Source organism: Spermophilus citellus (genome assembly GCF_964194105.1).
Source record: "Spermophilus citellus genome assembly, chromosome: 9".
Taxonomy (NCBI): domain Eukaryota; kingdom Metazoa; phylum Chordata; class Mammalia; order Rodentia; family Sciuridae; genus Spermophilus; species Spermophilus citellus.
This window is the reverse complement of record NC_138191.1, coordinates 97,294,499-97,321,955: the sequence shown is the minus strand read 5'-3', so window position 1 is coordinate 97,321,955 and position 27,457 is coordinate 97,294,499. Positions and strand designations below refer to the sequence as shown.

The 27,457-nt window shown below is 55.6% G+C and overlaps 1 protein-coding gene across 4 annotated transcripts in view; it reads right to left on the bottom strand.

Annotated features, from left to right (window-relative positions):
• GLIS1 (GLIS family zinc finger 1) overlaps positions 1–27,457 on the bottom strand; it is a 195,625-nt gene that overhangs the window by 9,957 nt on the left and 158,211 nt on the right. For 3 of the 4 annotated variants that reach the window (XM_081306750.1, XM_081306751.1, XM_081306753.1), the window contains 3 exons: positions 9,983–10,144; positions 5,293–5,403; positions 1,681–1,813 (listed from right to left, as the gene is read on the bottom strand). In XM_081306750.1, the coding sequence (XP_081162876.1) occupies positions 1,681–1,813; positions 5,293–5,403; positions 9,983–10,144 (406 nt within the window). The remainder of the gene's footprint in view (positions 1–1,680; positions 1,814–5,292; positions 5,404–9,982; positions 10,145–27,457) is intronic. The other variant, XM_081306752.1, reaches the window with a different exon arrangement.

Genomic DNA, 27,457 nt, shown 5'->3' with positions numbered 1-27,457 from the left:
GGGAATTCTGACCCTGTAAACAGCAGCTATGGTAGAGGGGCCCTAGCTGGAGGGGAGGGAGTGGGCCCTCCCCTGAGTGTCCACCTGAAAAAAGGGTGAAAACCTGCTTCCCCAAAGATTTTGGGGAAGGTTTTGACATGTCTTAAAATCTGTTGCTACTTGAACGTTGAGAGGAAGAATAATGAGAAAAATTTTTTTAAATGTTTCAAATGGTTTAGAGTAATTCAAGAAATCCCAGAGGGTGGACACAGCTTTCTCTCTAATGCCGAGGTTTCTTTGGAGAATCAGGGGCAGAGTGCAGGAACTATCAGCTGGAATCCAAAGGCCATGCTGCCTCATCTGGGCTGGATTCCCAAGCCACAGGGCCAGGAATTCCTGCCGTGGCCTGCAACCTGCCCCATAGCCGGCAGCTGCTGGAAGGATAGCCAGGCTGCCTTGGCCAAACCAGAGGCTTTGGGTGTCAGGCCCAGTGGGCCTGCAGGGTCCAGGGCTCAGGAAGCCCCATTTCTGGGCCAGAGTTTAATGATGAGCTGGTAGTAGGTTTTGGCCTAGTTGCCCACCCTCTGGGAGCCTTGGATTTCTTTTCTTCTTCTTTGATTTTAAAATATTTTAAAATTGTAGATGAATATAATACTTGTATTTTTTTTTAATGTGGTGCTGAGGACCCTAGTCTGCCCCAGTGCCTCACACATGCTAGGTAAGCTCCACCACTGAGCCAGGACCCCAGCCCTAGATTTCTCTTCTGAAGCAGGAGCTGTGCTGGGAATGAAACAGGCCTTCAGGCCACGGCCAGTGCAAAATGGTTTGTTGTTGTTGTTGTTGTTGTTGTTGTTTTAGTACTGGGGATTGAACCCAGGAGTATTTAACCTCTGGCCCATGTCTCCAGCCCTTTTTATATTTTATTTAGAGACAGGGTCTTGCCAAGTTGTTTAGGGCCTCACTATGTTGCTGAGGCTGGCTTTGAAATCTTGATCACTGCTGGGAATACAAGTGTGCACCTCCATGCTTGGCTAAAATGGGTGGTTCTTCCTGGATCTTAGACCTAGGGCCACAACCTCTCTTTACAATGTTTGGGGCAGTGCTGCATATACCCCCGGCCTGGGGTGCTGGTGACTCTGTGGTGAGGAGGACCCTAGTCTGCCCCAGAGGAGCTCACAGTCAGTATGACAGGTTGACAGATGGGAAACAGTGACATCCCAGAGTGCTCAGCCCTGGAGCAGCAGGCAACCCAGAGGAAGGCTTCCTGGAGGAGTGGGCAGGAGGTGGGTCCTATGGGTAGAGCAGGAGCCCCCTTAGTAAAGAAAGGGGAGGGGAGGCTAGCAAAGGTGGGGTGCTTCGGAGTTAAAAGGAGCAAAATATTCAGGGAATTGGATCCAAAGTGCCAAGGTTGAGACAAGAGGACTCCAAGAGCTCCCAGGCCTGGTGAGGCCAGGCTGAGAAGCACAGGATTTCCCTATGGGCAGTGGGAGCCATGGAAGGGTATGGAGGGGCATCTGCCTAGTGAAATGAGCTGGAGGAGAAGATGGGTTGAAGGTCGGGAGCCAAAGGGTGGGTAGCAGACAATCAAGTCCAGAGGAGTGGGCGCCCTGTGACAGGTCTCAGCCCTGTGGCCCAGGGCCCAGGGAGCATCCCTGCTCTATGGAATGCTCAGCCCCCGGCCCCACCTCCCTGCACACTTACCCGGGAGCAGCTCCTGGCCCAGGGCTCGACTGCCCTTCCCGTCACTGGCAGCCAGCTGTGTGGACGTGTGAAGCTGGTGCAGGGCCAGACACTCGCTCAGGACATCAGCCTCGGCATTAGGGCCTGCGTTCAGCTTGGGAGCAAGCAGAGAGGGGGCGTTAGAGGCAGACCGCCTGTCCACCAGCTCCCCTTGTTTTAGAAGCAGGTCGGCAGCCCAGGGTAAGCCCCTTCTCCTCCCTGAACCTCAGTTTCCTCATCTGTGACGCGAGGTGATGGTATACAATGTGAGGACTGTGTTATTCCTGGGTCCTTAAGCAGCAGTCGCCAAGATGGGATTCGATACACCAGGATTTTGAGGGCAAGTGCACGTGTGACAGAAAGGGGGCATGGTCAGGGGGGCTGGGAATGCCCCCTGACCCACTGATCCAGGGCAGGAGGGGGAAGCCTTCTTGACTGGGAGTTAGGGGTCCTGTATCTCTTGGGAGGGGGCTGCTGGTGACCTTTGATCCCTGAGGGCTGCACGCAGTCTCTGGCTGGGAGCAGCCATGTGGTATGGCCTCAGCACAAAGCTAGATGGACAGCGAGAAGCAGCCATCGGCCTTCTGAGGTCAGTTGGAGGTGAGCAGCACACACGGTGTGCGCACTGAGGCAGTGGGAGAAAAGCACAGCAGGCATGCGGCATCTGCCCCACCATGCCTCTTCTCTGTACAAGAGGCAGTGGACGGTCCAGTGCTAGGCACAGAAGAGCTGGGTTCAGATCCAGTTGCACCTCTTACTTCTTGCGTACACTGGATAAGTAACCTAGACTCTCCGGGTCTCGCCTACCCTGCTTGTGATTTGCAGCAATGACTATGCTCTGCCCCCGCCTGCCACAGGAGCAGAGGTGATGGGTACGGTGAAGGAGGCTTTGTGAAGCAGGTGTGTAGGGCTGGCTCGGTTCCAGCTACTTTTGGGCCCCATGTGGTCACATGACAGCAGGCATAAGGGATTGGTATATGGATGAAGGGACCTGGCTAAAAGCAAGCCTGGACTGGGCTGCACCCGGTAATCCAAGCCAAGCTCTGCCCAACAGCCTTTGGCTGTTCCCAAGGACAGTCATTTTGGAACATCTCCACCTCTCCAGAGGAGCCAGAATGGGGATGGGGGGGCACCCTGGGGACCCTGGATGATGAGTGGCAGCATGTGCATTGGATGGAACCCTGAGCTGGGCTGTAGAGCCCGAGGCCTGTGGACTGACTTATCGGAACACTCCCTTGACCCAGGACAAAACAGTCCCAGAGCAGGGGAGAGCCTTGACCCATGTCCCCGGCAGGGGCTCAGAGCGAGTCTCCAAGGATGTGTCCACCCTCCCAGGCTGAAGGTTGACACCAGCCTGAGGGAGGCACGTCAGGCCCGACGCACGCGGGCTCCCAGCTCCCTGACCCAGCAGCTGTTTTCCATGTAAATGAAGTTTCTGGCAAAAGAGGCCAAGGCATGTTCCTGCAGACCGCAATGTCGATGGGATTAGGAACAGCGGGAGAGGAGAATTAAGGAAGAAAAGCATTTCTAATTCTCTCTGAAATGCAGCAGGGCTGCCAAGGAGTTGTCATAATACAAGGGTCGCTTTACCCAGAAAGATTCATCATCCCGTGGCTCCTAATGGAGGCTTATTGTTGGGAAGTTTGCAGATCTGCGGCCCTAAGTCCCTAAGGGCTCAGGGGGAGCCAAGTATGGAGCCTGGGAAAACCAGGGCAGGATTCCTGTCCTTGGGCACTGGTCCACTTGGGACAGGAGCCTTCCTGACCGGGAGCCCCAGCCTGCTGAAACCTGGGCCATTTCTTGTTCCTACTCAGAGACTTCCACTTGAAAGTAGTGCTGAGCACTCAGGTTCTACAGACAGGTCTGGGATAGAACCCTGGCCCTGTTACTTCTGGGCTGTGTGATTCTGGGCTGGTTTGTTAACTCCCTCTCAGCCTCAGTTTCCATCTCTAAAATGGGAATAGTGTCCACTTCTAGGGTCACAGGAGGACTAAATGAGATGCAGTATATGAGGCAGTAGGTACAGTGCCTGAGCCATGGAGGCAACCGCCCTGAAGTTCAGCCCCTTCTCTGACTATGTCTATTCCTTCCCATTCTGCCACTTCCAATGGCTCCCCATTGCCTACAGGGTAGAGCCCCAGATCCTGAGCCTCTCTATCCCTGCCCATCATGAAGCCCGCTCATTCCCAGCATTCCAACCCTGTCTATGCCATCTCTGCACCCAGAAGGCCTTGGCAGTTTCAGTGGCAGCTATATCTGTAGTTCCTGGGACAGTGTTTGGAGCCCGATGCAGGTTCCCTATATTGAGTTGAACAAGTTAATAAGCTCTTTCCCCTCACCCTCCTGTCATACGGGTGGTCTCTGCAATCCTCTTCACCAAGACTAACTATGGCAGCCCAGGAGGCTCTGCCACCTCCCACCCTGGCTTTTCCGCCCTGGCCTGGCTTCCTCAGAAGCTCACACCCCTCCCTGGTCCAACACAGAACCCACTGCTCACTTCCTCCTGCAAACCTGGCCCCTAGGTTCTCTTTCTTGATGAAAGGGCATCTCCACCCATGCCATTGCCCAAGTCTTGTCCTGGGTACCTACTGCTCCACTGCCCAGCCTAGCCCCTCCTCACTCTCCCCAGACCAACTTCCACCATTTCTCTTGCTCCCAGCAGTGGCTTCCTGGCCTTGGAATTCCCTCCCTCCACCCCCAGCTCATTTTATACACAGCCCAGAGGCGTCTCTCAGGTGATATGTCCCTTCTCTTCTCAAGAGCCTCTTGCTTCAACTGTGCTCTGGACAGAGCCCAGGCTCCTGGGCACAGCCTTGATCCTACGGTAGGTACCCTGGGTCACTTCCCCTCCCCCTTACCATGCTGCCCAGCCCGGGCCAGACAAGTGCCCAAGGGCCCCACACATGCCACAGCCATCGGGCTCTGGTCACTCTGGGGAGCACTTTTCTTCCCATCCCCGTGCTCACTCTTGCCTTGGAAAGAAGGACACACACGCCAGCTTCCTTTCCAAGCTTCTGTGCCCCCTCTCAGTCCTCTGTGCTCTTCTTCAGTCCCCAGTGGTGCCCTTTCAAGCAAGCCCTTCACTGTCCTGCCCCTCTCGACAGTTGAAGAACAGGGAGCACCAAGGCCGAAGGACCTTCCCAGGGTCACCCAGCTAGCAGCAGGGAGCATGCAGGTGGCTTCAGAGTCCACCCCTGACCACTGCCTCCTGTGGCCTCCTGCTCCCCTGCAGACAGGCAGGGGCCCCCTTGTCCAGGCCCCTGACCACTCTCACACCCTGCTGTCATCTGTATCATGCTGCACTGAGTCATCCTGGGGACTGTGCCTTTTGTTTTGCATCCTCAGTGTTCAGCACAAGGACAGATGTCAGATGCTCACTGAGGAGCCGTAGGGAGAAGGTAACAGGGCGAGGGTTGGGGGCAGCCTGGGCAGGTGAAGTCCTATTGGCTCAGGTGGGAGGCAGATGGACAGACAGATGGGGAGTGGCACTCAATGGTGAGCACACACAGGCAGTGTGGGTGCCTGGCCTGGTGCTGGCCTGGCAGTAAGAAGCAGTGCATCTGCAGAGTGGGGCTGGCTCAGAGGTCACCTTACCTTCTTCCGCACCTGCTGCTCTTTGGCTGAGTGGGCTTTCACATGCTTGCGGAGGGAGCTGGGGTCCGTGTAGCGCTTGGAGCAGCCGGGGATCTGACAGGCATATGGCTTCTGTAACATTAGAGGGACATAGAGTCAGTGAGTGACCTCAGAGGTCAGTGAATGACTCTGAGGGCCAGGGTCCTTCTGGGTGACCTACTGTGGGAGGAGGACGGGGTACAGAGCAGGTTATGGGCCTCAGGTGTGCAAAGGTGCCTGGCCCAAGAGTGAAGGAAGGACTCTGTCTCCTTCTCCCACCATGCTGGGACTTCTCTTGTGGGGCCTCACTTTTCTCCTCTGCAAAATAGGGACAACTGAATTCTATGGGTTCTTGGGTGGGTGGGGGGCACTGCTCTGACAAAGGTGCACCCTTTGAATCGCGCAGCTGCAACAAAGCAGTGAGCCGACAGGAGCCCTGCGAGATGCTGCCCACAGAGGAGAGGTGCAGCACAGGGCCAGCCTGGCCAGCCTTGCCCTTTCAAGCAAGCCCTTCACTATCCTTCCCCTCTTGACAGTTGAAGAGGGAGCATAAAGGCCGAAGGATCTTCCCAGGGTCACCCAGCTAGCAGTGGGGAGCATGCAGGTGGGTTCCAACAGACCAAGCTACCCAGGTCCTCCCCACAACAGCTGCAGGTGGTCCAAGGGTGCTGGCTTCCGAGAGCTGGGGCCATTCCCCATGTGTGGGGAGTGGGCCAGTCCTGCCCCCACTGCTCACCTGGAAGACAAGAGAGGACTCCTGCCCCAGGCTCTGTCACATCCCCAGGCTTCCCATTCTCCTTCCTTACAAAGCCAGCTGTGCCTGCTGTAAACCCGGCACTGGCTCCACGGTGCTTAGAACACAGACCCTCACCTGGCACTTATGCCCTTTTGAGACCAGGGTCCCTCTCCTGTCTTCACCCCTTCTCCTGTCCCCACCCTATCCCATGCCCCCCACCTTTCCCCTCTTTCTAATCTGTCCTTGAACCCTGCTCCCTCCACAGGCCCAAGCTTTGGGCAGCAGTGCTGTCCACCCTGGGCTGCTGGGTCTGTTCAGAGGGACACTGAATCAGATGGGTCTCTCTTCTGGTGCAGAAGAGGGACACTGGATCCCAAATCCCAGTAAAACCAGGGCTGGGGACTCATGGCTCTAGCTGACATCTCCCCAGGGGCTTCCATAAGACCCTGCTTGGGGATTCTGGCTGCTATTGGAGCTTGAAGTTCAAGAGGCTTCCAGTCTTGAACATGTTGAGTGGTTCTGATCCCCGGGAACCCCCTGACCTGGGCCTGCAGGGACAGGAGAGAGTGTGAGAGCGTTCTACCTCTCAGCACAAGTCCCGGGGACCTCTGTGCCCTGACAGACATACCACATGTCCCCAAACCTCAAGGCAACTCTGCCCCTGCCAGAGTGAGGGGCGGTGGGAGAGGTGCCACGGCCCAGGGACCTCACAGGGAGGGGAAGCAGAAAGAGACGACCCTACCTTGGAGCTGCCGCAGAGGTCGCCAGGTTAATGAATGGAGGAGAGCAAAAAGAGAGAGACAGCAGTGAGAAGCTTGCCGAGGCCAACAGGAAGGCAGGAGAGGGGAGCCCTGCTCGGACCACCCACCGTAGGTCACGCATGGCCCCTCTCAACACTCACTTCCTAGCCCTGACCTCGACCCCAACACCTATGGTCTCTCTCTCACAGGCCCTGACCCCATCCCAACGCACACATTCCCTTTCTCTCTCTTCCCCTTGTCCCCATGGGCTCTGCCCTGCCCTGCCCCGAGCCAGCCCCTGTCCCTTGGGGATACTGATACAAATCCACACACTTTGTCAAACAGAGCGCGATGTAACAGGCACACTCTCCTGGAAACAGGGCAGCAGGGCCCATCTCCATGTTTATTTTTCCAGGGCTTGACGTGTCTAGAACATTCCTCAGGCTCAGCTCCCCTGTGAGCTCTCAGGAAACCCTATGGCTATCCCAAGCCAGCAGCCAAACCCAGGCCTAGAGTCCCCACACAGGCTCCAAAGCCAGGGCCGCTGTATTCCTGTTAATTGCAAGGCTGCCTCTCGGCATGTGTGCGATGGACCACAGTAGCTCACCAAGCCCTCTGGTCTGGGCTGCTCTCTGGGTACAGGCACTTTGCTATGCACTGGCCATCCATGGTCTCCTCTGAGTCCCACTTTGTGGAGGAAGAAATGGAGGCCCACATGATACACCAGACCTCACAGCCAGAGTGCATGTGACCAGGACACCTTCGGTCTGCAGGCTTGAGTGGTCCAGTGAAGTGGGCAAAGGAGAGATTACCATCCCACCCGTTTTGCTAATGGGAAAACTGAGGTCTAGAGCAGGACAGCAGCTTATTCACATCCACACAGGGACCTATGGCGACCAAAACTCAAACCCACACTGGATGCCTGGGGCATGGCAGAATGTGGCCCACATTTAGTGGGTTAGTAACACAGCAGGAAAGGAAGGGCTGTACAGACCATCTGCAGGCCTCTCTATACCTCTTCTCAAGAGGCAGGTATTTTACCTTTGAGGAAATAAGCCCAGAGAGGTGAGGTAGCTTTCCTTAGACCGCTGGGACGAGAACCCAGGCCTGGTTCTGTCCAGCCTGGAGAAACTTTCTTGCCTGTGGAGGACACCCATATTCTCCAATGCTAAGGGGAGCTAGGGACTGGCTGGGTCCCTTCTGAAAAGCAAGGTCCTGCCTTGCATAGGCCTGGCCCACTGGGATGCTGAGGGTGGGTGCTGAGATAACAGCACCTGGGGAGATGCATGGGTCTCTATGCAGGGAGCTGAGTGCAAGTGGGGTGCTGGGCTTGGTGGCTGTACCTCCCAGCCTTCCGGGGGCCTCTTGGGGAGATGAAGGCCTGAGACAAGCCAGTGGCTCATTCTGCGCTGACATGACTTCTGTAACATTAGAGGGAGCTCTGCTCGCATACCAATTTGGGGTCAGAAGCCTGTTGCTTTGGGGCTAGGTCCAAGAAATTTAAGGAAGGAGGAAGGAGCTAAATCAGGGTAGGTAGGTTACTGGGAGGTAGGGAGGGGTCAGAGATTTGGTACTGCCTTGAGACCTCTGGGGGACATAACTAGGGATCCTGAGGCACAAACTATACCCCTCAGGGCCTAGGCCAGGGTGCCAGGGCGCCAGGGCCCCATGGATGAGAAGTAACCAAGGGGCAGGGGATTTGTTAGAATCATTTCTCACTTCAGGTCCCAGCATAGCCTTTGATAGTGAAGACTGGACGGTGGTGGGGCTCAGCTTTCGGTTGGGGATGGGGTTGCTCATTGCTACTCTGTCCCCTCTGCTCAGCTCTACCCCTCCAGGGTGCTGCCATGTCAGCTTTTTCCAGCAAAACGCATTGGACTCCCCTGGGTGTAACCCAGCTCTGCCCCTGGCCTGCTGTGGCAGAGAAGTGACTCGATTTCTTCCAGTCTGTTTCTTGGTTTACAAAAGGGGGATAATGGCCCCACACCTTCAGTTGTCACAAGGATTGAACTCTGTGTGTGTGTGAGAGAGAAAGACACACACACACTGTGGAGGGTGTGGCCTGGCCCAATGAGTTCCTGTCCCCTCTTCCCTTTCTGGGTCCATTTTCCCAGCTATAAAATAAAAAGTTGGATGAGGGGCCTGTTGGTATCCCTTCCGCTCTGGCCTCTGCTGTTTCATGGCCACCAACTTAGCCTGGCGGCTTAGTCGCCCTCGTGAACCTCTGTTTCCTTAACTGTGTATGGAACAGGCTGGTCTGGCCCGCCACAGAGCTCCCCCAAATCTGCAGAAGGAGCAGAGAAGCAGGCCTGGGGCCCAGCTTTGGAGTTTGGCTGAAGAACCCAGTTTCCTGAGGTGCATGGCAGCTGGGGTCCTCCCAGAGCATGTGCCCCCAGCCAATAAGGCTGTCTCAAGGCCTGGATCTGAGTCAGCTCTGCCACTGTCCAGCTGTGTGACCATGCATAGGACTGACCCTGAGCTTGCTTCCTTCCTTTGACAAATGGGCTAAGGACCCCTGACAGCAAGGTCAGCATGGGGACTGTTTCAGAACCCATGTCTGTTAGGTGCTGAGGTCTCTGGGGAGGACTGGGACCAACCTTGGGATACAACTGCAGGTTACCCTCTGTCTAGCACAATCAAGACAGGTGGAAAGACCCGGGCCTCTGGAGACCAGGTCACTGTGGCTAAAGCCTAGACTCTCACGCTGCCCCCTCAGCTCCATCTACAGTCCTCAAGGCTCAAAAGGTGGCCCTGGAGCACCTCTGCCCATCCCCAGGATGGGGTGGGAAGAGCAGAAAGTGGCTTCCTCCAGGTGTGGCAGACGGGCCCCCAAAAGAGGATGGGAGGAAGGGGGCCCAGATACGCAAGGATGCTGGGGCCTGGGCTGGTACCCATAGGCCAAATCAGGGCATCCCAACTGGGGAACCCTGTTGAGTTTGCCAGTTTACACTCCTACTGAGGAACATCTGGCAATGTCCACAGATATTTTTATCACAACTGGGAGATAGAAAATCTCTAGACAGGGATAATGCTAAACATCCCATAATGCACAGGACACCCCAGACCCCTGCCAAAGAATTACCCTGCTCCACCTGTCAACAGGGCCAAAGGACAAGAGCGAGGGTTCTGCACTAGACAAGTTGTGGGGGTGGCCTGTGTGCAACCCCCTACCCGTGGCCTTCCCCCTCAGGCCTACCGTGTCAAGGTGGGTGCGCTGGTGCTTGGCGCGGTCGCTGGAGTTGCTGAATGCCTTCTGACAGCCGGGATGCTGACACAGGTATGGCTTCTCACCTGTGTGGCTCCTCAGGTGGATCTTGAGGTTCTCCAGGCGCGAGAAGGCTTTGCTGCAGCCTTCAAACTGCAGGAGAGGCATGCTCTTAGCCCTGGGGGGCCCCCACCCTGCCCAGCAGCAGCACCCGTTCAAGTCTGTCTGTCCTGCCCAAGCCCCCAGGAGCTCTGGTTCAGCTCTACAGAGATGCTTAGGGCCCCAGAGGAGGCATCCTGGCTTAGAAATATACCAATGGGGCTCAGGAAGGAAGTGCTTTCTGCTCTGGACTGAGAAGACCCTTCCCAATGCCATGGACTCTGTGAGGACTAGGGTGGGCGCACATCTTCGCATAGAATGTGGAGGTCCAGGCCTCAATTTGAGGGCACTGTGCCAGGGAGGGCTTGGGCAGTAGCCTGGACTCCCCTGTGCTGTGTTTCCCTGTCTCCAAACTTGAGGCCATGTGGCCACCATCAGGGATGACAGGAGCCCCCAGGGCTAGGCCACTGAGTGTCGAGCAGCCTGTCCATCTGGAGCGCAGCCCTGATGCCAACTGATGTACGACTAATAAGCACATTTGTACACTGAAGTGGCTTTGATTTATTATCTGGCTGTTTAGCTGTCCTGTGCCCACCACACACCAGGCCCTGTGCTTGGCAGTGGGCATTAGTGGGCACAGCACAGTTGTGTCACGTTCCCGGATGGGGCATGTATACAGTGTGCAAAGGGGCCATATGGTGGAGGCTGAGGAAAGCAGCTTGGGGCCTCTGCCAGCCCCCACCCCCCCTTGCAGCCCTGGCGCCTGTCCCTGCATCCCCTGCCCACTGCCTTCTCTTGTCAGGGTCCCCTAACATCTAACTCCCCCTACCTCCTCCACCCCTCTCCACACAGCTGCCCACCCTCCTGCCTCTCTTGGTATCCACCCCACATTTTAGGATGTCAGGAGCCAGGCACAGGCCAGGAAATTCCAGTCTGTTCATGCAAGTCACTCTGCAAGGAATGTCCTCTCTCATGGCCATCCCACAAACACCCATTCTACCTTCGAAGTCTAGCTCGAGTGCTGGCCAGTGCGGGCAGCAGACCCTAACCCTTTGGTGTGACTGGCTGCCCCCTCCTGCTGCTCTCTGCTGCCTGGGCCTCTTCCAGCTGGGCTGATGCTCTGGCCATGAAGGTGGATGGGGTGGGAGTCAGCAGTGGCTGGCACCTCTTGCATCCAGGTGTGGTATGTGCAGTATGTGGCACCAATGTCCCCATTTCAGAGACCTTAGTAAAGGGACCTGCCCAAGTCACAGGGCTGTGACAGGGCAAAGACAGGACACAGGCCAAGTCTGATGCCAAAGTCTAGGTGGCTCTGTAATTCCTGGTGTCTTCCCAGGGGCAGGTAGGGAGGTGACCCTAGAGGAGGAAGGGGCCACAGGCAGGCTCCCTCTGCCAAGCCACTGGCTTCATGCTTCAGGTCCAGGGTTGACCTTCCAACTGTGAGGACCTGATCCAGATAAGGACATATGTGACTCCTACCCTCTGCACCAGGGGCCTGGGGTGAAGTGGGGAGCTGTCCTGGGAGGGCTAGAGTTCCCACAGGCCTGCTCTTCCACTCCCTCTCTCTGGGGCTCGTCTGCAGGGAGAAGAGGAGGATGACAGTGTCCAGAGTGTGCATCCGCATTGGGAACCCTGACTTCCCTCTTCTCTGCACTGGGCACCCATTTTTTTTCTCTCTCTCACCAACTTTAAAGGTATCAAGTTAGCAGGTGGTGCCAGGAAAGGACTGAGGGCAGAAGTCAGACCCTGTGGTCTATCTGGCTTATCTCCTTGGCCCTGGGGGGTGAGCACCCCCAACCCAGAGCAGTTCTGAATACCCAGTCATTGGGGGAAGGGCTGTTCATTTAGGTGAACTGGCCCTAGCCTGCGCTGGGGAACCAAGATGCTGAGGAGGAGGGCGCCCGCATGGGAAGCACACTGTGGACAGGTTCAGCTGTGTGTTCTAGGAAGCCACCTTTGGCTGCTGGTGACAGGTGTGGATGGAAAAAGAGACAGATAAGTGACAGCAATTATAGATGAAAGCCACCAAGGCCCAATGCAGGGGAAAGGCAGCGCATAGAGCATAGGCTAAGAGAGAACCCCCTGGACAGACACGAGGACAAATGACCAGAGACAATGAGCCTTTGAAGGCCCGGTTACAAGTACAGGCCTCACTCTATTGGGGCAAGCCGCTCACAGCTGGGTTTAGAAGGGGCTCCCCTTCCAGGTGTTATGCCTGCCCCGTGCATTGAAACCTGAAGAAAATCCCGAGTTGGCAGGATGGGCCACCAGTGGCCCCCTGCTCTGGCCTTCTGCCAAGTTCATCAAATGAGGAGGAAGAAGCTGGGCTGGAGAGTGGGGCTTCCTCCTGGCAGCCGGCTCATCGCTTTGTTCCTCCTTGGCCTGTGCAGGAGGGGACCTGGACAGCAGAAGGCAATAACTCCTCTGAGCTGCGTGATTTTTCTTGACTTCAGCAGAGTCCACCAGACTCTGGAGATCAGTATATCATCTTCCCAGAGGGGTCTGGACACCCCTGTCTGGGCTAACCCTCCATCTCTGCACACTCACTTCCACCCCCTGCCTTTATTCAGACTGGGCCCCTCCTGGGATGCCTTCCCTTCCAACTCCCTGACAAATGAATTCATACATTTTTCAAAAAATACAGGATTCTCAGCTTGGTGTTCACGTCCTCCAACATGGCCCCAGCTGCCTCTCCCATCTACACACACACACTCCCCCACTCCGTGTCGGCCACAGGGTCGTGACTGCCTCTGAACCTGTCAGGGATCCCCATTCTGCAGGCCTTTGCTCCAGTAGCTCCCTAGGCCTGGAGGCCTTTCCTTCCTTCACTTACTGAGCAAGCATGTGCCTGGTGCTTAAGTGTCACTTCCAAGGAGAAGTCTCCTACCTGCCCCCCACACTGTCCCCACAACACCCCTGAGCTGGTGGATAGAAGGATTTGCTGGCCCCCCTTCCTCCTGTTGTACCTCCAGGCTGAGCTCCCTGAGGGTAGGGCTGGATTCCATCATGGGACAAAGGGGAAGTTAGCAATGTGATTCCCGGGGGTGAGGGCAGGGGCTGCCGGCACAGGGGTCCATGCTCATGAGGACACCTCCTCACCCAGTATTTGGCAAGGTGTCCCAATACACGTGCATACATGCTGATGCCCCAGACGCACCTGTGTGAGGTGGCCCAGCCTTGACAGCTCCATCCCCCTGAAAGTCACAGAGCTGAGCTGTGGCCCCGACAGAACAAGCAACTATCCAGGATGTCCTGATGGGAGTGGCCCATCCCTCCAGGTAGACCCAGAGGTAGCACAGGTGGAGAGGGAGAACTGCTTGATCAGGACAGGTCCTAGGAGGAGGCTGCTGCAGGGACCCCAGGAAAGCCCATCAGGAAAGTGTCCAGACCTGCCTGGGCCTGAAGGCATGTGTGGCTGCCTGCTAAGGTCCCTTTAGTCCACCCTATTCAACAATTGCACAGATGGGGACAGAGGCATGAAGAGGAGGATGGGAGTGACCACTGGGTCAACACCTGCTGTGTGTCCAGCTCTGATGGGCCTGGTGTAGTCAGGATGTGATGTCTTCTCTCCACAGCCCTCTGGGCAAGTAAGACTGTGCTCACTGACAGATGGGAGCTGGTCTCAGGGGCAGTGGCACAGTGGTCACAGGTATGGACTTGGCTGCAGACTGGCCATGTTGCTGTCTTTGCTGATCCACTTACTGACTGAACTCAGGCAAGTCACTTCACTGTGGGCCTCAGTTTCCTCATCTGTACAATTAGGTGAGATCTACCAACTGTGGAGGGTGGTTTTAGGGATTAAATGAAATAATGCCCAGCAAGCGCTGACCTTGGCACCAAGATCCCATCTTATATCACTTAAGGTCACAGACCAGGCAGATGGTGGTCTGCCTGGCATGGCAACTCCTGGGGCTGCTGGCCTTCTGCGGAGTTGTGTGTGCGTGTGTGTGAGTCCTCCTGCTTCCCTGACATCCTGTTTCTGCCACTCGCTCCCCTTCCTGCTATCTGGGCTTCCACGCCCTTGCCTCAGGATCACTGGGGAGCATGAGGCTCTGGCCTGGGCTGAGGCAGGAGCAGGCTCAGGACTGGGCCGCCCGGTGAGGCTGACAGCTCTAAGTTCCTCAGGAGGGACCACAGGAAACACAGCCACAGGAGCCCTGGCTTAAGGATTCCAGGCGAGGCCCTTTTACCATCGTGGGAGCCCTGACAGGGCTTTACAAGTCTATTTCTAAACTGTGACGCTAACCAGTTCCCTCCCAGGGATCCTTGTGCCTTCTGATACCCGGTTAGCCCCCCATCCTGGAACTGAAGTGTCCAGACTTGAAAAGCAGACAGCCCCGAGACCTTGGCAAGTCCGTGCCCCTCTTTGGGCCTCAGTTTCTTTCTCTATAAAAGAAGATAAGAGCAGCCATCTCACAGAGCTGATCTGAGGGGGAGGCCATGTGCACACCCACCTGGCTCTCGGGACATGCCTGTGTCATCACAATTACCATGGTCGTAACTGTTCCTGCCATGCCCTCAGAGAGGACTCTGGCCCTGGTCAGCTCTGACCCCAGAAGTAAAGAACAGAGAGCCCTGGTCAGTGCATTTGCTACTTGGTCTGGCCCTAAGACACTTCCCAAACCCAGCCATGGGAAGCCCTGTGGGTGCCAAGGAGAGCTTCCACTTCTTCAGGGGTCAGAATGTCTTGAAGGGGTCCTCCCCACTGTATAGGACTGGGAGAGCAGCCCATACACTGTTGTGTTGTGGGATACAGATGCTTCCAGAATAAAGGTCTTGGAGCAGGAATGGAGGCAGCAGGCACATCCCTGGATTTGGCCTTGATTTCCCCCAAGGGTATGAAAGAGGGTCCCTCAGGCAAATGCCACCCGACCCCTGGGCATCATGATGATTCCATGGGCTCTGTATTCTAGGGGGTGCCTAAAGGGAGGTAGCCCTCCTGACATCCCCCTCCTTCCCCAGCCCTTTAGGGAGAAAACTGCCATAGAGCCCAAGATTGAAAACCGTCTTCTCTGCCAATGTCCAGATGACCAGCCTGGCAGAGTGGACCTGGGCCCCTGTGGTGGGGTGGGAGAGGGCTGGCTCCCGCTGTGCCACTGTTAGAACTGCTGCCTCTCCTGAAGGAATGAACCGCAGATCTGCAGCCCTCAGTGGGACAAGCCCCTGCTCTGAAGCTTCACTGTGTCCCCATTGCTGCCATTGTGTCTCCATTCATCCTTCTGCCCACTCGCTGCCTCATTGATCGCTCGGCTCTTGGCCCATGAGGTACGCCATCTTGCCGCCCGCTCTGCCCGTGTCGGTGCTGGAGCTGGGGCTCTAGGGCAACCAAACCCACCAAAGCCCCATGACTTCACACAGCAGAAAGCGCTCGGAGCCCTAGGAAGAGTGTGTGGGAGGGGGTTGGGCAGGATTTGGAGCAGCAGGGAGCCAGGAAAAGCATTTTCAGGCACAGGGCAAAGAATGGTTGAGCACAGGCAGGGAGACTGGCCTGGGTGGTGTGTGTTCTGGAAACAGCTAATGATCTGTTGAGCCAGAATGAGGGGAGCAGGGAAGGAAAGGGGAATGGAAATGGGATTTGGGGGCTCCCTGATTTCACATGCATGAGTGGAGATTCATTCTGGAGCAGGCAAATTCTGGGATTTTTGATCCCAAAAGACTTCACAGAACCCCCCTGTGCAATACTTGATGCAGCTCAGCAAAGGGCAGGACACGAGGCGCTTCACCCCAGTGCTCGAGAGCCACTTCTGCTGGCCGGACTACCCCTCCCTGACCTCTCACTTTCCACCTGGATGCCTGAGCCAGGAACCTGTCCCTTCTCCCCATCTGCCCTGCCACCAGCCAGACTGGCCCCCTTCTCCTCTTGTCCACCGATGGCCTGGATTCACACCCCAGTGCCACACACCGTGGGGGCCTGCACAGCTGCCACCCAGCTTGCTGGTCCCCCTCCCCTACTTACTCCCACTTGATGTCTAGAGTGAAGACATGGCCCAGAGGGCTGTCCCTGTCCCTCCCTGCTCCAACCTTGCCTGGCTCCTCCAGGCCTTGGCATGTACAAGCCCTATTCCTGGCATTCTCCACAGCGTGATCTGGCCCCTGGTGACACTAGTGGTAACTGGACGGACCCTCCAACTCCCATGCCCACACCACTGTTTCCCTATCAGAGCTGTGTGGTGCCAATCTGGCCTTGTGAAGCTCATTTTGGTCATCAGAGCCCGGATGTCTCCTGTATAGAAAGGGGCATAGCTGAGCACATGGGGGTGCTGTGAGCCAGTGTGCATGTGACCAAAAGCCTAATGCCATCAACATACACAGAGGCACACGGGCAGCTTTTAGTCAGGATGAATCTGAATGCACTGGCTCAGTTAACTGAACACACCCAGGTTTACCTAGGACAGAGGGGACTGCTATGTGAGAGATACCCAGAGTGGGGACAGGGTGGAGGGGGAAGGGGTGCCTAACAGTCCTGAAACATGGCAGGGCGGGTTAGGCTTCGCTTCTCCACCCTGAAATGCACAAACATTTCAAGATTCAAGACAGCACGCCCTGACGCTGAAGTGACATCCCAGCCCCATTCTGCAGGTGAAGAAACTGTAGCTCAGAAAGGTGATGCCGCTGGCCTCAGGTCACACAGCCAGTAAGTGACAGAGCTGGGCTCTGGCCTCAGGTCTGGCTGATGACTCTATGTGTCCCTAACTACTCTGGCCACTGCTCCGGGTGGGTCCCTTACATAAAGCATCCAAGCCAGGCTATCACTCAGGACCTCTCTCTGTGGTTTTAAACTGGGACCCTGGCAAGGCCAGGCGCAGTCTGGCCACGAAGCTGGCGCTGGGAAACACCCATGATGCCACCACACAGAAAGGAAGGCCCTGGCGGCAGAGTGGAGAGAGCACCACGATCCACAGAGCAGAGCCCGGAAAGCCCTGCTCCCACATGTGGGGCGTGTTAGGAAAGAAGATTAAAATAATGGGGGAAAATACCCCGGGAACCGTGAAGGCTCAGACCATCTGGAGTTTTATAGTAACAGGCAGGGAAAATCAGAACCTAATTGAAAAAAGTCCACTGTGATCCATTACCACTGCGTGCAGCTCACAGAGCGGAAGGCACAGATGAAAGACAGGGGAGCCATCGTGGGAGCCAGGGAGGGAGTGGCATCTTCCCCTCCAGGCCAAGCCCAGGGACCCTTCAAGTTCTGGCTGGGGAAGGGGGAGGGCTGAAGCCCAGGACCTGCTGGGCACTGCATCAGGTATTAGAATCCACGGGCCAGCTCACCGGCTCAGCAAGTCTTTGAGCCTTGAGCTCACGTGTGACAGGACACAGGCCATGCTGGGAAGGCCTGCCTGGTGCCTGGCACATAGCTGGCACTCTCCCTCTGCCCCCTGGAGAAGGATGCTGGGCAAGAGGTCACACAGGCAGAGGTTGGTGCTGCAGTTCCACCAACCAGGCCATGAACCTGGGCAAGTCACCCCATCTCTGTCCTCATTTCTCTCCTCCCTAAAATGGGGCCACCACAAACAGCTGTTAAAAGTAAACAAAAGGATATGCCCAGAATAGGAACTGGCACATAGCTGGTGCCCTGACGAATGTCAAGTTTCCTCCCTACGGCTGCCGGGGCCCAAAGAGAAGAGAAGGCCACTTTCTCATGCTCTAACAAGGAATCTGGACCCAGAGACGAAAGAAGAGGTTTGGGGGAACAGGGCACGAGGTGGGGCAAGGGAGGAAATGCCTCCAGTTTTGGCATTTGCCAGTGACTTGCTTCTAAACAAACACAGTTCTGGTTTAAGGGTAAAATATATTGGGTTACCACACTCTCTGGCAGGCCATTCAGGGATCAACTTCTTATTTTTGTACAAACTTTTAAGTTACTTTACAACAGTGATTTAGATGGGAGAAATGTGCGGTGCCAGATCCTTCTCCAAGATCTCAAAGAATCCTGTGTTTGGCTAGTTTTAAAGGCCAGGCAGCCAGCAACTGAGGTCCACTCCTCAGCCCCGCACCCTGGGAAGGGGACTCTGGGTGGCCCTGAGGTTACTGTCCTATGATCCTGTTTGGGACTTCTGTGGGGTCTCCTCAGAGCCATTCACTGTCCTGGGGAGGGAGGCCAAGGCAGGAAGGGAAGGGACAAATGTGGAAGAACTGGAAGGTGGGGCTGCAGGGTACTGGCCCAGGCTCTGTCCCTGGAGAGTGAGGTCCTGAGGGCCTGGTCTAGCTCGGGCAAGCAAGTGCCATGTGCACAAATGAACGGGCATGGGAAAGAGGGAGATTATGTCCCCAGCAGCAGCTATCACATTTGCTACGTACCTGGGACTGGGCTGGGCTTTCCGTAAACACCATCTCCTTAGTCTCATTAGGTCTCCTGTTATCAGAGGTGGGAACTGAGGCCCAGGGCTCACCAAGGATGGAGCCTGTGCTCACCCAAAGGCTGGGTGAACCCTGTACCCTCGGGCACATGTATGTCCCATCATGCAAAGTCAATGTGGAAACCTCTTGCCTGTTCAGTTCCCTGGGCCTCTGTAACCATCTAGAAAGGTTGGCAGGCCAAGGGAGGGGTGGGGCGACAGCAAGACTGAGAAAATGGTATAGGGGAGTGGATCTCCGACCCTTCCTCATGGATACATAGAGTCCCCCAAAGTAGGAGGTGCAGGGGGGCAGAGTCTGCTTCCACTGGGGCCTGAGAGCACATGTGGGATCCTGGCACTCCTGGTGCTAAGCAGTGGCTAAATATCACTGGGGATGTGAAGTTGGCCTGACTACGGGCCAGGGCCCAGCAGAGAGCAGATGACACAGAACGGTGGGCGCACACATACACACATCCTAAGCCACCAGCCACAGACGCTGACATTAGCACCTCTCCTCTCAACCAAGCCACACGACAAAGACACAGAGCCTCAGGACACCAACACATGCACACAGATTCTCTCTCTTTCTCTCTCTCTCTCTCTCTCTCACACACACACACACACACACACACACGCCAAGGCCCACTGGCTCACCCCATATACACACCACATGCCCTGCACCAACACACCCTCTACACCAACACCCTCCACCCCACCCCACAACTCATGTCCCACAGACAGATTGGCCAGCACACACACATATGCTTGCAAAAACACCCAAAGACACCCAAGCTCCAGACTCCACCACAGGCACAAGCACACTAACTCCCCAGGCCCCTGACACACAGCTCCGTGCATAGCACAGCTCATGGACCAACCTACCCATGCCTAGAATATGATGGCCTCAGCGTGGTTGTGTGTGCGCCCAGGGAGAAATGACCTAATACCCAAAGACAACCTGCGGAAAAGACTTCCAAGAGGTTAGTGGATGAAGATATATCCTCACACCAACAACCTGACACCCCCCACACAGCAGACCCCTGGATGGTCACATTCCCACATGCCTCTCTGAGACTGCAAACAGCCCCCAACCACGAGGTGGCGCCAAGGCTACAGGGGGCAGGGGGCAGGGCCCAGGTACACAGAGTGTCCTGACGACCCCATGGTGATTAGAAGGGACTGGCTTCAGGGACAGCACACATGGCATGACAGAACCCAAGACAAGAAGGCCTCAGCCACCCTGTGACCCTCTGGCCTCTCCATAATTTCCTCCCCCAAGGACTCTGCCCACAGTGTCCCCTACCCACAATCCCCCTTGACTTGCTGTCCAGGACTCCTGTTCCTTCCAGGCTTGGCTCACACTCTGGCCCCTGCTGAGGCCTTCCCTGAGCCTCCTTCCCATCAGAGAGCAGATGACACAGAGTGGATCTCACACACACACACACCTAGGCCTGTCCTGCCTCACCTCATGCTGGTGCTGTGGCCAGCACTGCCCGTCTTTCCCCGTCCATACTGCAAGTGCTGCTCACGTTCACTTGGTGCCCTGTGGCTCCTGGGGTTGGTCCATGAGGGACAGGCACAGGAACAGCCACACCACAGTTCCCCAAACCCGCATGGCACTGTTCTGTTGAACCACAGAGCAGGGGCCTGTGTTCCCATCTGCTGGGGTGACAGCATTTTAGGCAGTACAATGACAATGTCTGACATCACCCGAGGGTGAGGCTGAGGAGTGCTATGGCAGGAGGCAGAAGAGGGACCCCCATAGTAGACGCACCCCCACGGCAGGGCAGGAAGTCGGGCTCAGGCCCCCTTCTCCTGCTTCCCTCCCACGAACCTCGGTGTTTTCACTACAATATGGGGTGATACCCCCAGTCTCAGGCATATTGTGGACATTAGGGTATGGCCTTGGTCCTGGACACAGGACAGGTGTTCAGGAAATGTCGCTCCCCTTTTGGTCTCCTCTCCCAAGTCTCAAGAAGAGACAGGAGTGGTTAGACCACTGGGGCTGAAGACCTGAACACAGTCCTGTGACCTTAGCCCAGTTACCTGCCTTGGTTGGGTTTTACCTGAGTTGCCTGCCCACTGGGACCTGCCTGGCCAGGAGCAGAGTGGAGGGAAGGCCCAGGTGGTGGCTGCACTCATGCCCAGCCCTGCACGACACACACATGCAACTGCCTGGGGAGGGAAGAGACCACAGAGTCCACCCATTGCTTGAAAGCCACCAGGAATCAGAGGTACAAAATTCAGTGAGATTTTGGGTACAGGTAGCAACCTGCCCAGGGTACACCTGAGGCTCAGATCTCACCAGACATGTCCCAAAAGGCTCTGGACCCCACCTTGTTGGGGAGGAGCTAGGGCCAGGGGAGGACAGCAGGGTCAGCATTCAGATCCAGGCCTGTGGAGGCAGAGGCCAGAGCTGGAAAGTCTCCCTGGTGTGTGTAACTTCTGAGGAGCCACAGGGACCTTAGGATGTCATGGGTAAGGGAGTCACAGAGATGACTGTGACACAGTGTCAGAAGAGGTGGTGAGCCACCTGTCCTGGATGCCCAGGATGAGAGCCAGGTGTCTGTGTTCATCAGGGCCATCTGGAGAGTGTGACATCACTCCTTCCTTTCAGAGGACAGCCAACAGCTCTGAATGGGCTCAGATCTGCCACCTGGAGCTCATGGTATAAACAGGCCAGGTGACCTGCCTCAGCATTGCCCCCCCCCACTCACCACACAGCCATCTACCATAGGTCAACAGCCCCCAAGAAGGGCTAGTCCTGTGCCAGTGACTTATGGCCACACCCTGCATGTGGCCCCACATCATACCCTTGTACCACCCACTGAGCCCAGTACTGGGACTCATGAGGTGCTCAGTAAATGTGGATGAAGAAACAGGAATCAGCCCTGAATGCACATTCCAGCTAGCAAAGAAGGGGAGTCACAACCTGGGACAAGTTATATGCACAAACCAGCTACGTGAAAGCCAGCCCTGGACAGAATGAGCGGCTGGGGACAGAGAATGCTCCTGGTGGCCCAGCGCCCCGTCTGCGGAGCACCTCTCTTCCCTGGTCTCATCAGCATCACAGCAACCTATGACTGGGCAGGACTGGGCCTCTGCTGTTAAGATGGGAAGATGAGGGGCTGGGCCACACACCCTGGGAAAGTCCCCTTCCCTGCTGGGCCCCAGTTTTCATCTGTCAAATAAGTTTGTGTGGAATAGCTTGATGCCTCCACTTAAGTGTCTGGAGGAGGAGATGGCTGAGCAGAAAGCAGAGAGACAAGAGTGAGTTCTTGGCTGTTGGGTTTCAAAATCCCAGGCCTTGGAGCCAAATGGAAAGAACTCTGGAGACAGATGAGTCACGTCAAGTTAGTATTTCAAACGATGTTCCTGCCATAAACCTGAGTGCACCCAGCACAGGGACTGGCACAGAGTGGGTCTTTGTGAATATCTGTTAATGAATGAAAGAACCAGGCATCCCAGACCTGAGCTTTGAGGAAGTGTAGGAGAGGGCGGGAGGTGGCAGGCTGTTTAGCAGTGGGCCCCCAAATAAGTGGTAGCCCCCAGAGAGACATCATGGTGAGAAAGAGCAAAGCTCCCTGTGGTCTTGGTGCCAAAATGACGAGATCAGGGATGCTGAACAGGAAGTCAGACGTGGGAAAGGCAGGGGTTCCTAAAAGTAGGGAGGTTCTGGGACCAAGCCAAGGGTAGTTGTTAGCACCCCTACCCCTCTTTGTGGGACCTGCAGCAGGGCTTTTCCCATCCAGGGCCCAAGCCACCTGGGGCTCCCCTGCAGGTAGGCTCTGGATTTCTCAAAGTCCCACCCCAGATCCATGAGGGAGACAGCGAGTCTGAGCAGGCCCCACGGCAGCCCTATTAGGTGGACAGGAGACAGATGGCCTCTGGGCAGAGATGAAGCAGGATGGCTCAGCAGGTGTCAGTGAGAGAAGTGACTCAGGACCTCTGGGGTCTGCGTAAGCCCCCCATATCCCAGAACTTAGATACAACTAGGAGAAGATGGACATGCTCTGCGACGGCCTGAGAAGTACTACTGGCACAGGGGCTCACCAAAGGGAATCCATGACACATTTAAAGTGATTTTTTTCTTTCATAATCCAACTTATGGGCTTAAGGTTCAGTTCTATTGAAGTAAAATAGATGCCACTGATGGCCCCCCTCAAGGGACACAGTCAAAGAGGTGAGCGGGCATCCGTAGGCACAGCAGGCCATGCAGCCTTTCTGTGCCCTGCCTCATTTGCTCTTCAGGGTCCTCAGGATGGAGGGCTCCACAGGAACCCCCTTTCCTAGACGAGGAAACAGGTTTATAGAGAACAGGTTCAGGGCACCCAGGAGGAAACTGGCACCAGGAAGGACCCAGCCTCACAGTGCTGAAGTCACAGTAGAGGGGTCCATGGATTTAGAAAAATGTTGGCCACAAGAAAGAGACTAAAAGGGAGGAGCTGAATGTTTTCCCATCACCAGGAAATCTCCTGCCATTCTGCCCACCGGCCTCCCTGACTCCATTTTGTAGTAACCACCTCAGTGGGAACATTGGTTTCTCTTAAACCCTGTTTAAACCCAGCTGTTCTGCACAACACAGGTTGGAGAGCTCTGGAAGGGTCTGGGGGAGGTGTCCACCTCTCACCTGCACTGGGACATCCCAAGGCCCAGCAGGCGAGATGGCACTCTGCTGGCCAGGCAGGCTGCCTGACTCTCACGGGAGCTCTCTCTGCTGAGACCCTAGGGGTGGCAGGAGGAGCTTTCCCGGGAGCCAGGCCCGGCCCAGATGCCTGGCTCAGCAGACCGTGCTACCCGGCTCAGAAAGATGCCTGGAACCCATTAGCATTATGTCAGGAATAATGTAAAATTAAAACATTTAGCTTTGGCTTGGAAAATTAAGCAGGACAAAAAGAAGGATGCCATTGTACTGAGCCGCTCAGCTATGACTTGGGCACAAATAATTTACAGAAAATAAATTGCTGCTTTGCCCTTGGGCCCAGGCAGGGCCTGGGGCTGCCAGCAGGGGTGCAGACTGAGAGGGGATCTGTAGCTCCATCTAGGGGGAAGCAAGTTGGGAGCCTGGGTGACACCTAGGACCCAGGGCCCAGGTGGGGCCTTGCAGCTGCTCACTTGCCAGGGCAGTGCCAGGCATAGGCCTCTCCTGCCATTCTTCTCCATTTTGGCCACTGCCCCTAAAATCCAATATCTACCCTAGAGCTAGAGACTCCAAAATCACTAGTCTGCCCTTGTCATTGTTCAAAACTTATCCATAGCTCCCTACTGCCTTCAGGATACAGCCCCTCAGGCTGGCATTTCTGCTTCTCACCACCTGGCCTCTGTGGGGCTTCCAGCCATGGTTGGCTCCTGGAGCCCCCCAGTCCCTCCTCAGGCTCCAGTTATGCTGACTACTTGGGCTAACTGGAGCTTCCTGTCTCTGCTTTTGCATATGCAATTCCCTCAGCCTGGAATTCCCTCAAGGGTTTGGGCTCAGCTCCAACAGGGACTTCTCTGCAGAGATTCTAGTCTTCTGGGTCCTGAAATGAACTCCTCCCTGGGTCCAAGGGTTCCCAAGACTCATCTAATGCTAGGACTGGCTGGAACTCCACAGCTCTTGTGTTACATGTGGGGAGAGCCCAGAGCAGGCAAGGCTTATGGGTCCCCCAGCTTTGGCAGAGTGTAACCTCTACAGTCCTCAGGGCAGACTCTTCCTGCTTTCACATGCTCCTTCTGGGGGACAGGGTACCCTTAAGTCACATGGGCCTGGACTCAGATCCTGATTACTCTGGGCTCCAGGTGATTGTGGTATCGTGAAGGTGGTAAGGATGGTGCAGTTTGGCGCCCCCTGCTGTACAGAGACCGCAAGGACATTGCTGCAGCAAGGTCCACCACCAATTTGTCACCCTCTGTGCAGACAGAGATACCAAGGTCCAAGGCTACTGGGGACAGGGAGTCTGAGAAGACAGGGACGCAGGCTCCTGGCTCTCAGGGAAGGCAGTCTTGACCCAAAGCCTGCTTGTCCAGTGGCCAGAGAAGATTACAATTAACCATCCACTAGCCACTCATTCATTTCCTTACTCACTGCACACAGCTAGACATCCAGACTGCATCGCTAGAGCAAAAGAAAGTTACCAAACAGTAATCAGAGTATAGTTCCTTTTTAGTAAAGAGTGTAGTTTTCATTGCCTGGAAAAAATACCCGAAGTGTAAACCGTGGTTACTTTTGAGCGGGGTAGTGAGGGATTATTATCTTTTCTGTTTTCTCTCACTTCACTCTCTTCCTTCTACTCTCTCATCTGTGACACCTACTGCTTTATATTCTCTGCTGTTTTGTTGAAGTTTTAAAACAACGGACAGTGTCATACTTTAAGGGATGGGGACAGGCTGCGATTCTAAACTTCTTTCTTAGTTCTGCATGTGACCTTGGGTGAGCTGCCTTGGGCAACAGGACCCTGGACACACCCTGTCCTGTGTAATGTGGACAAAGGGTCTCCTTCTGAACATGTTTTCTGCATATATATATGGAGACGACACCATGAATTCCAGAGGGGATCAAAGCCCATGATGGTGATAGCTCTGTGGCTGCACCAGGGAACTCGATCGAGGTCCACCCACTGGAGGTGCAGGTCACGGATGCCTTCTTACAGGGGTGATGTCACCAAGCTGTTTCACACGTGGTAATCAGTGATGACTGAGGCAGCTCAGGGAGATGGAGAGGCAGGTTTAATTAAATTGTGGTGACAGCGGGGGAGGGCAAGGGCTACATTTCATTCCCCAGCAGCCATGAGCCATGAAGCCTCCTGGTTGGGGTGGGAGTTTTGGGTCAGGAAAATTGGATTCAAGTCTTTTCATCCTTGGGCACATTACTTGTCCCTTTCTGGTCCTGGGGCCATCTTGGGCAGCTTTATTTAAGGACCCAGTGAGAGGAGAGTGAGAGGAGCCTGCCACCTCTGAGCACAGGACAGGGTCCCACCAGCAACATCAACACACCTAGGAGAGGCAGCACATCCTTGCAACCTGGACCACTGTGCCTCTGCTTGACATCCCTGACTCAGACTCCTCTCCTGTCCCTCCACAGGTAAAGTCCTGCTCATCTTTCAGTTCTATATGCCATCTCTTCCAGGGAGCCTCCTTGGATTCCCATGAGGTCCCCCGATGGGCTCTTTCCTCTATCTCAGCCTTTGGACCCAGCACTGTGACCATCAGGCTCTGTGCCTGTCTCACACAGCTGGGGGGCAGGGGCGTCAGTCACAGCACTGTCCTGGTCCCAACTGGCCCCTGGTTCCAGGGCCCAGCAATGGACTGGACACACAGCAGGTGCTCAGGGCAGGTCTGCTGAGCACAACTACCTGCTCCATCAAGGCCACCTGTCCTTGCCTCATGTCACCCCTGGGTAGAGAGCGAGCCTCTTTACTTTTAAAATCACAGAAGTCAGAGTCCAAGCGGAAGCTTGGAGTCTGCCCATTTTACAGATGGAAGAATGGGGCTGGGGAAGAAGACAGTGACTCAAGGTTGCCTGGCAAGTTGGAAGTGACCTGAGAAGGAAAGCCAGGTCTCCAGACCCCCAGACCTGTGATCTCTGACCTTTGGCCCCAGAGTCATTCTCCTCACACCCACAGAAAGGGCAGTGGCCAACAGCTCCTGACTCAGCGTGGCCAGAGTAGAAGCAGCAGTGGATCCTAAGGGGAGACCCTCCATCCTCCATCCCCTCCCCATCCGCACAAAACTAGCCCCACCCCTGGTCCAGGGCTCTACTCCACCTCCACCACAGGCTCCTGCCTTGGGCATTCGGGACAGGTTACTTAACTCTGTGGGGTCCCAGTTTTGAGGCCCTGATCAAGGCAAAACTCCCCTCAACATACCAGGGACCCCAGAACTTCTACTAACAGCCAAAGCTCTCTCAAGGGCCCCACTGGCCTGTGCAGACCTGGAACCATGACAACCCCCCCCCCCCCCCCCCCCCGTTTTCAAACACATTTGTAAATGGCGACACCGTGGGTTTTCATCATCTTTGGAATAAATACATTCTAGAACACAAACTTGGTGAAACGAGCTCAGACTGGGTCTGGCAAATTCTCTCTCTCTGCCTCTCCCTTCGCGCTGAGCCAAGCCTGGCTATCAGGGACCACCACAGCAGAGTGGCAGTCATTTCTCATTACTAATCTGGTTCATAAAGTCCATTTCTACCATAACCGAGCAGCCAGGAGCAGCCACGAGTTTAAGAGGCCTCCCTGTGAGTGGGCAGCAGCGAGGACATCAGCTTTCTTGCCTGTACCTTGCTGTCTCACCTGGCCTGCTCAACAGCACACAAGACTTCTACAGATACTGATTTTTCAAAACTCAAAACACTGCCACCTCTTGCATCTCTCCACTGCCTCCCTTGGTGCTTCCTGGGTACAGGGTGACACCTGTGGACCATAATCTGGATCTGCTCCCACTCTGACAACTCCACAAATGACCCTTGCTCAAGGCCTCCCCAGGAGTCCCTGCAGATTGGGACCTGAAGTCAAGTGGGTTTGGCTCCAGTGCCTCCCCCTGCCTCCTGTCCCATGCCCTCTGTCTTCCTGTCAGTACAATATAGGGGAAGGGGCCAAAGGTAATCTCACAGGTCCCTTCTGGCTCTGGGGTTCCATACCCACGTGTGCTCAAGACACCTGAAGGTGGGTGGGGGTTGTTCCGAGGGTCCCGCACACCATCATAGGACTCTGACCTTTCACACACGAGACCCAGACTGTGCACATCTCAGGGGGGCAGCTGGAGTCTGTCTGCAGGACTCAGCAAGGGTCATCCGCTGGGCCTTCAGCGGGTCTCCACTGGCACTCTGATGTCCATCTTGGGGGTTCTCGGAAGGGGACCAGAGGCACACCTGCTGTGGCTGAATGCTTACCCGCATGGCCTGAGCTGAGGCCATGTTATCCCAGCGAGCCTGGGTGCAAACCTGCCTTTTGCTATGACCAGAACTCTGGGCCCGGCCCTGGGGACAGGACGTACAGGAGCTCAGAAGTGACTGTGGTCCTATGGCATAGTAAGAGTTAAGACAGGCCCTGCC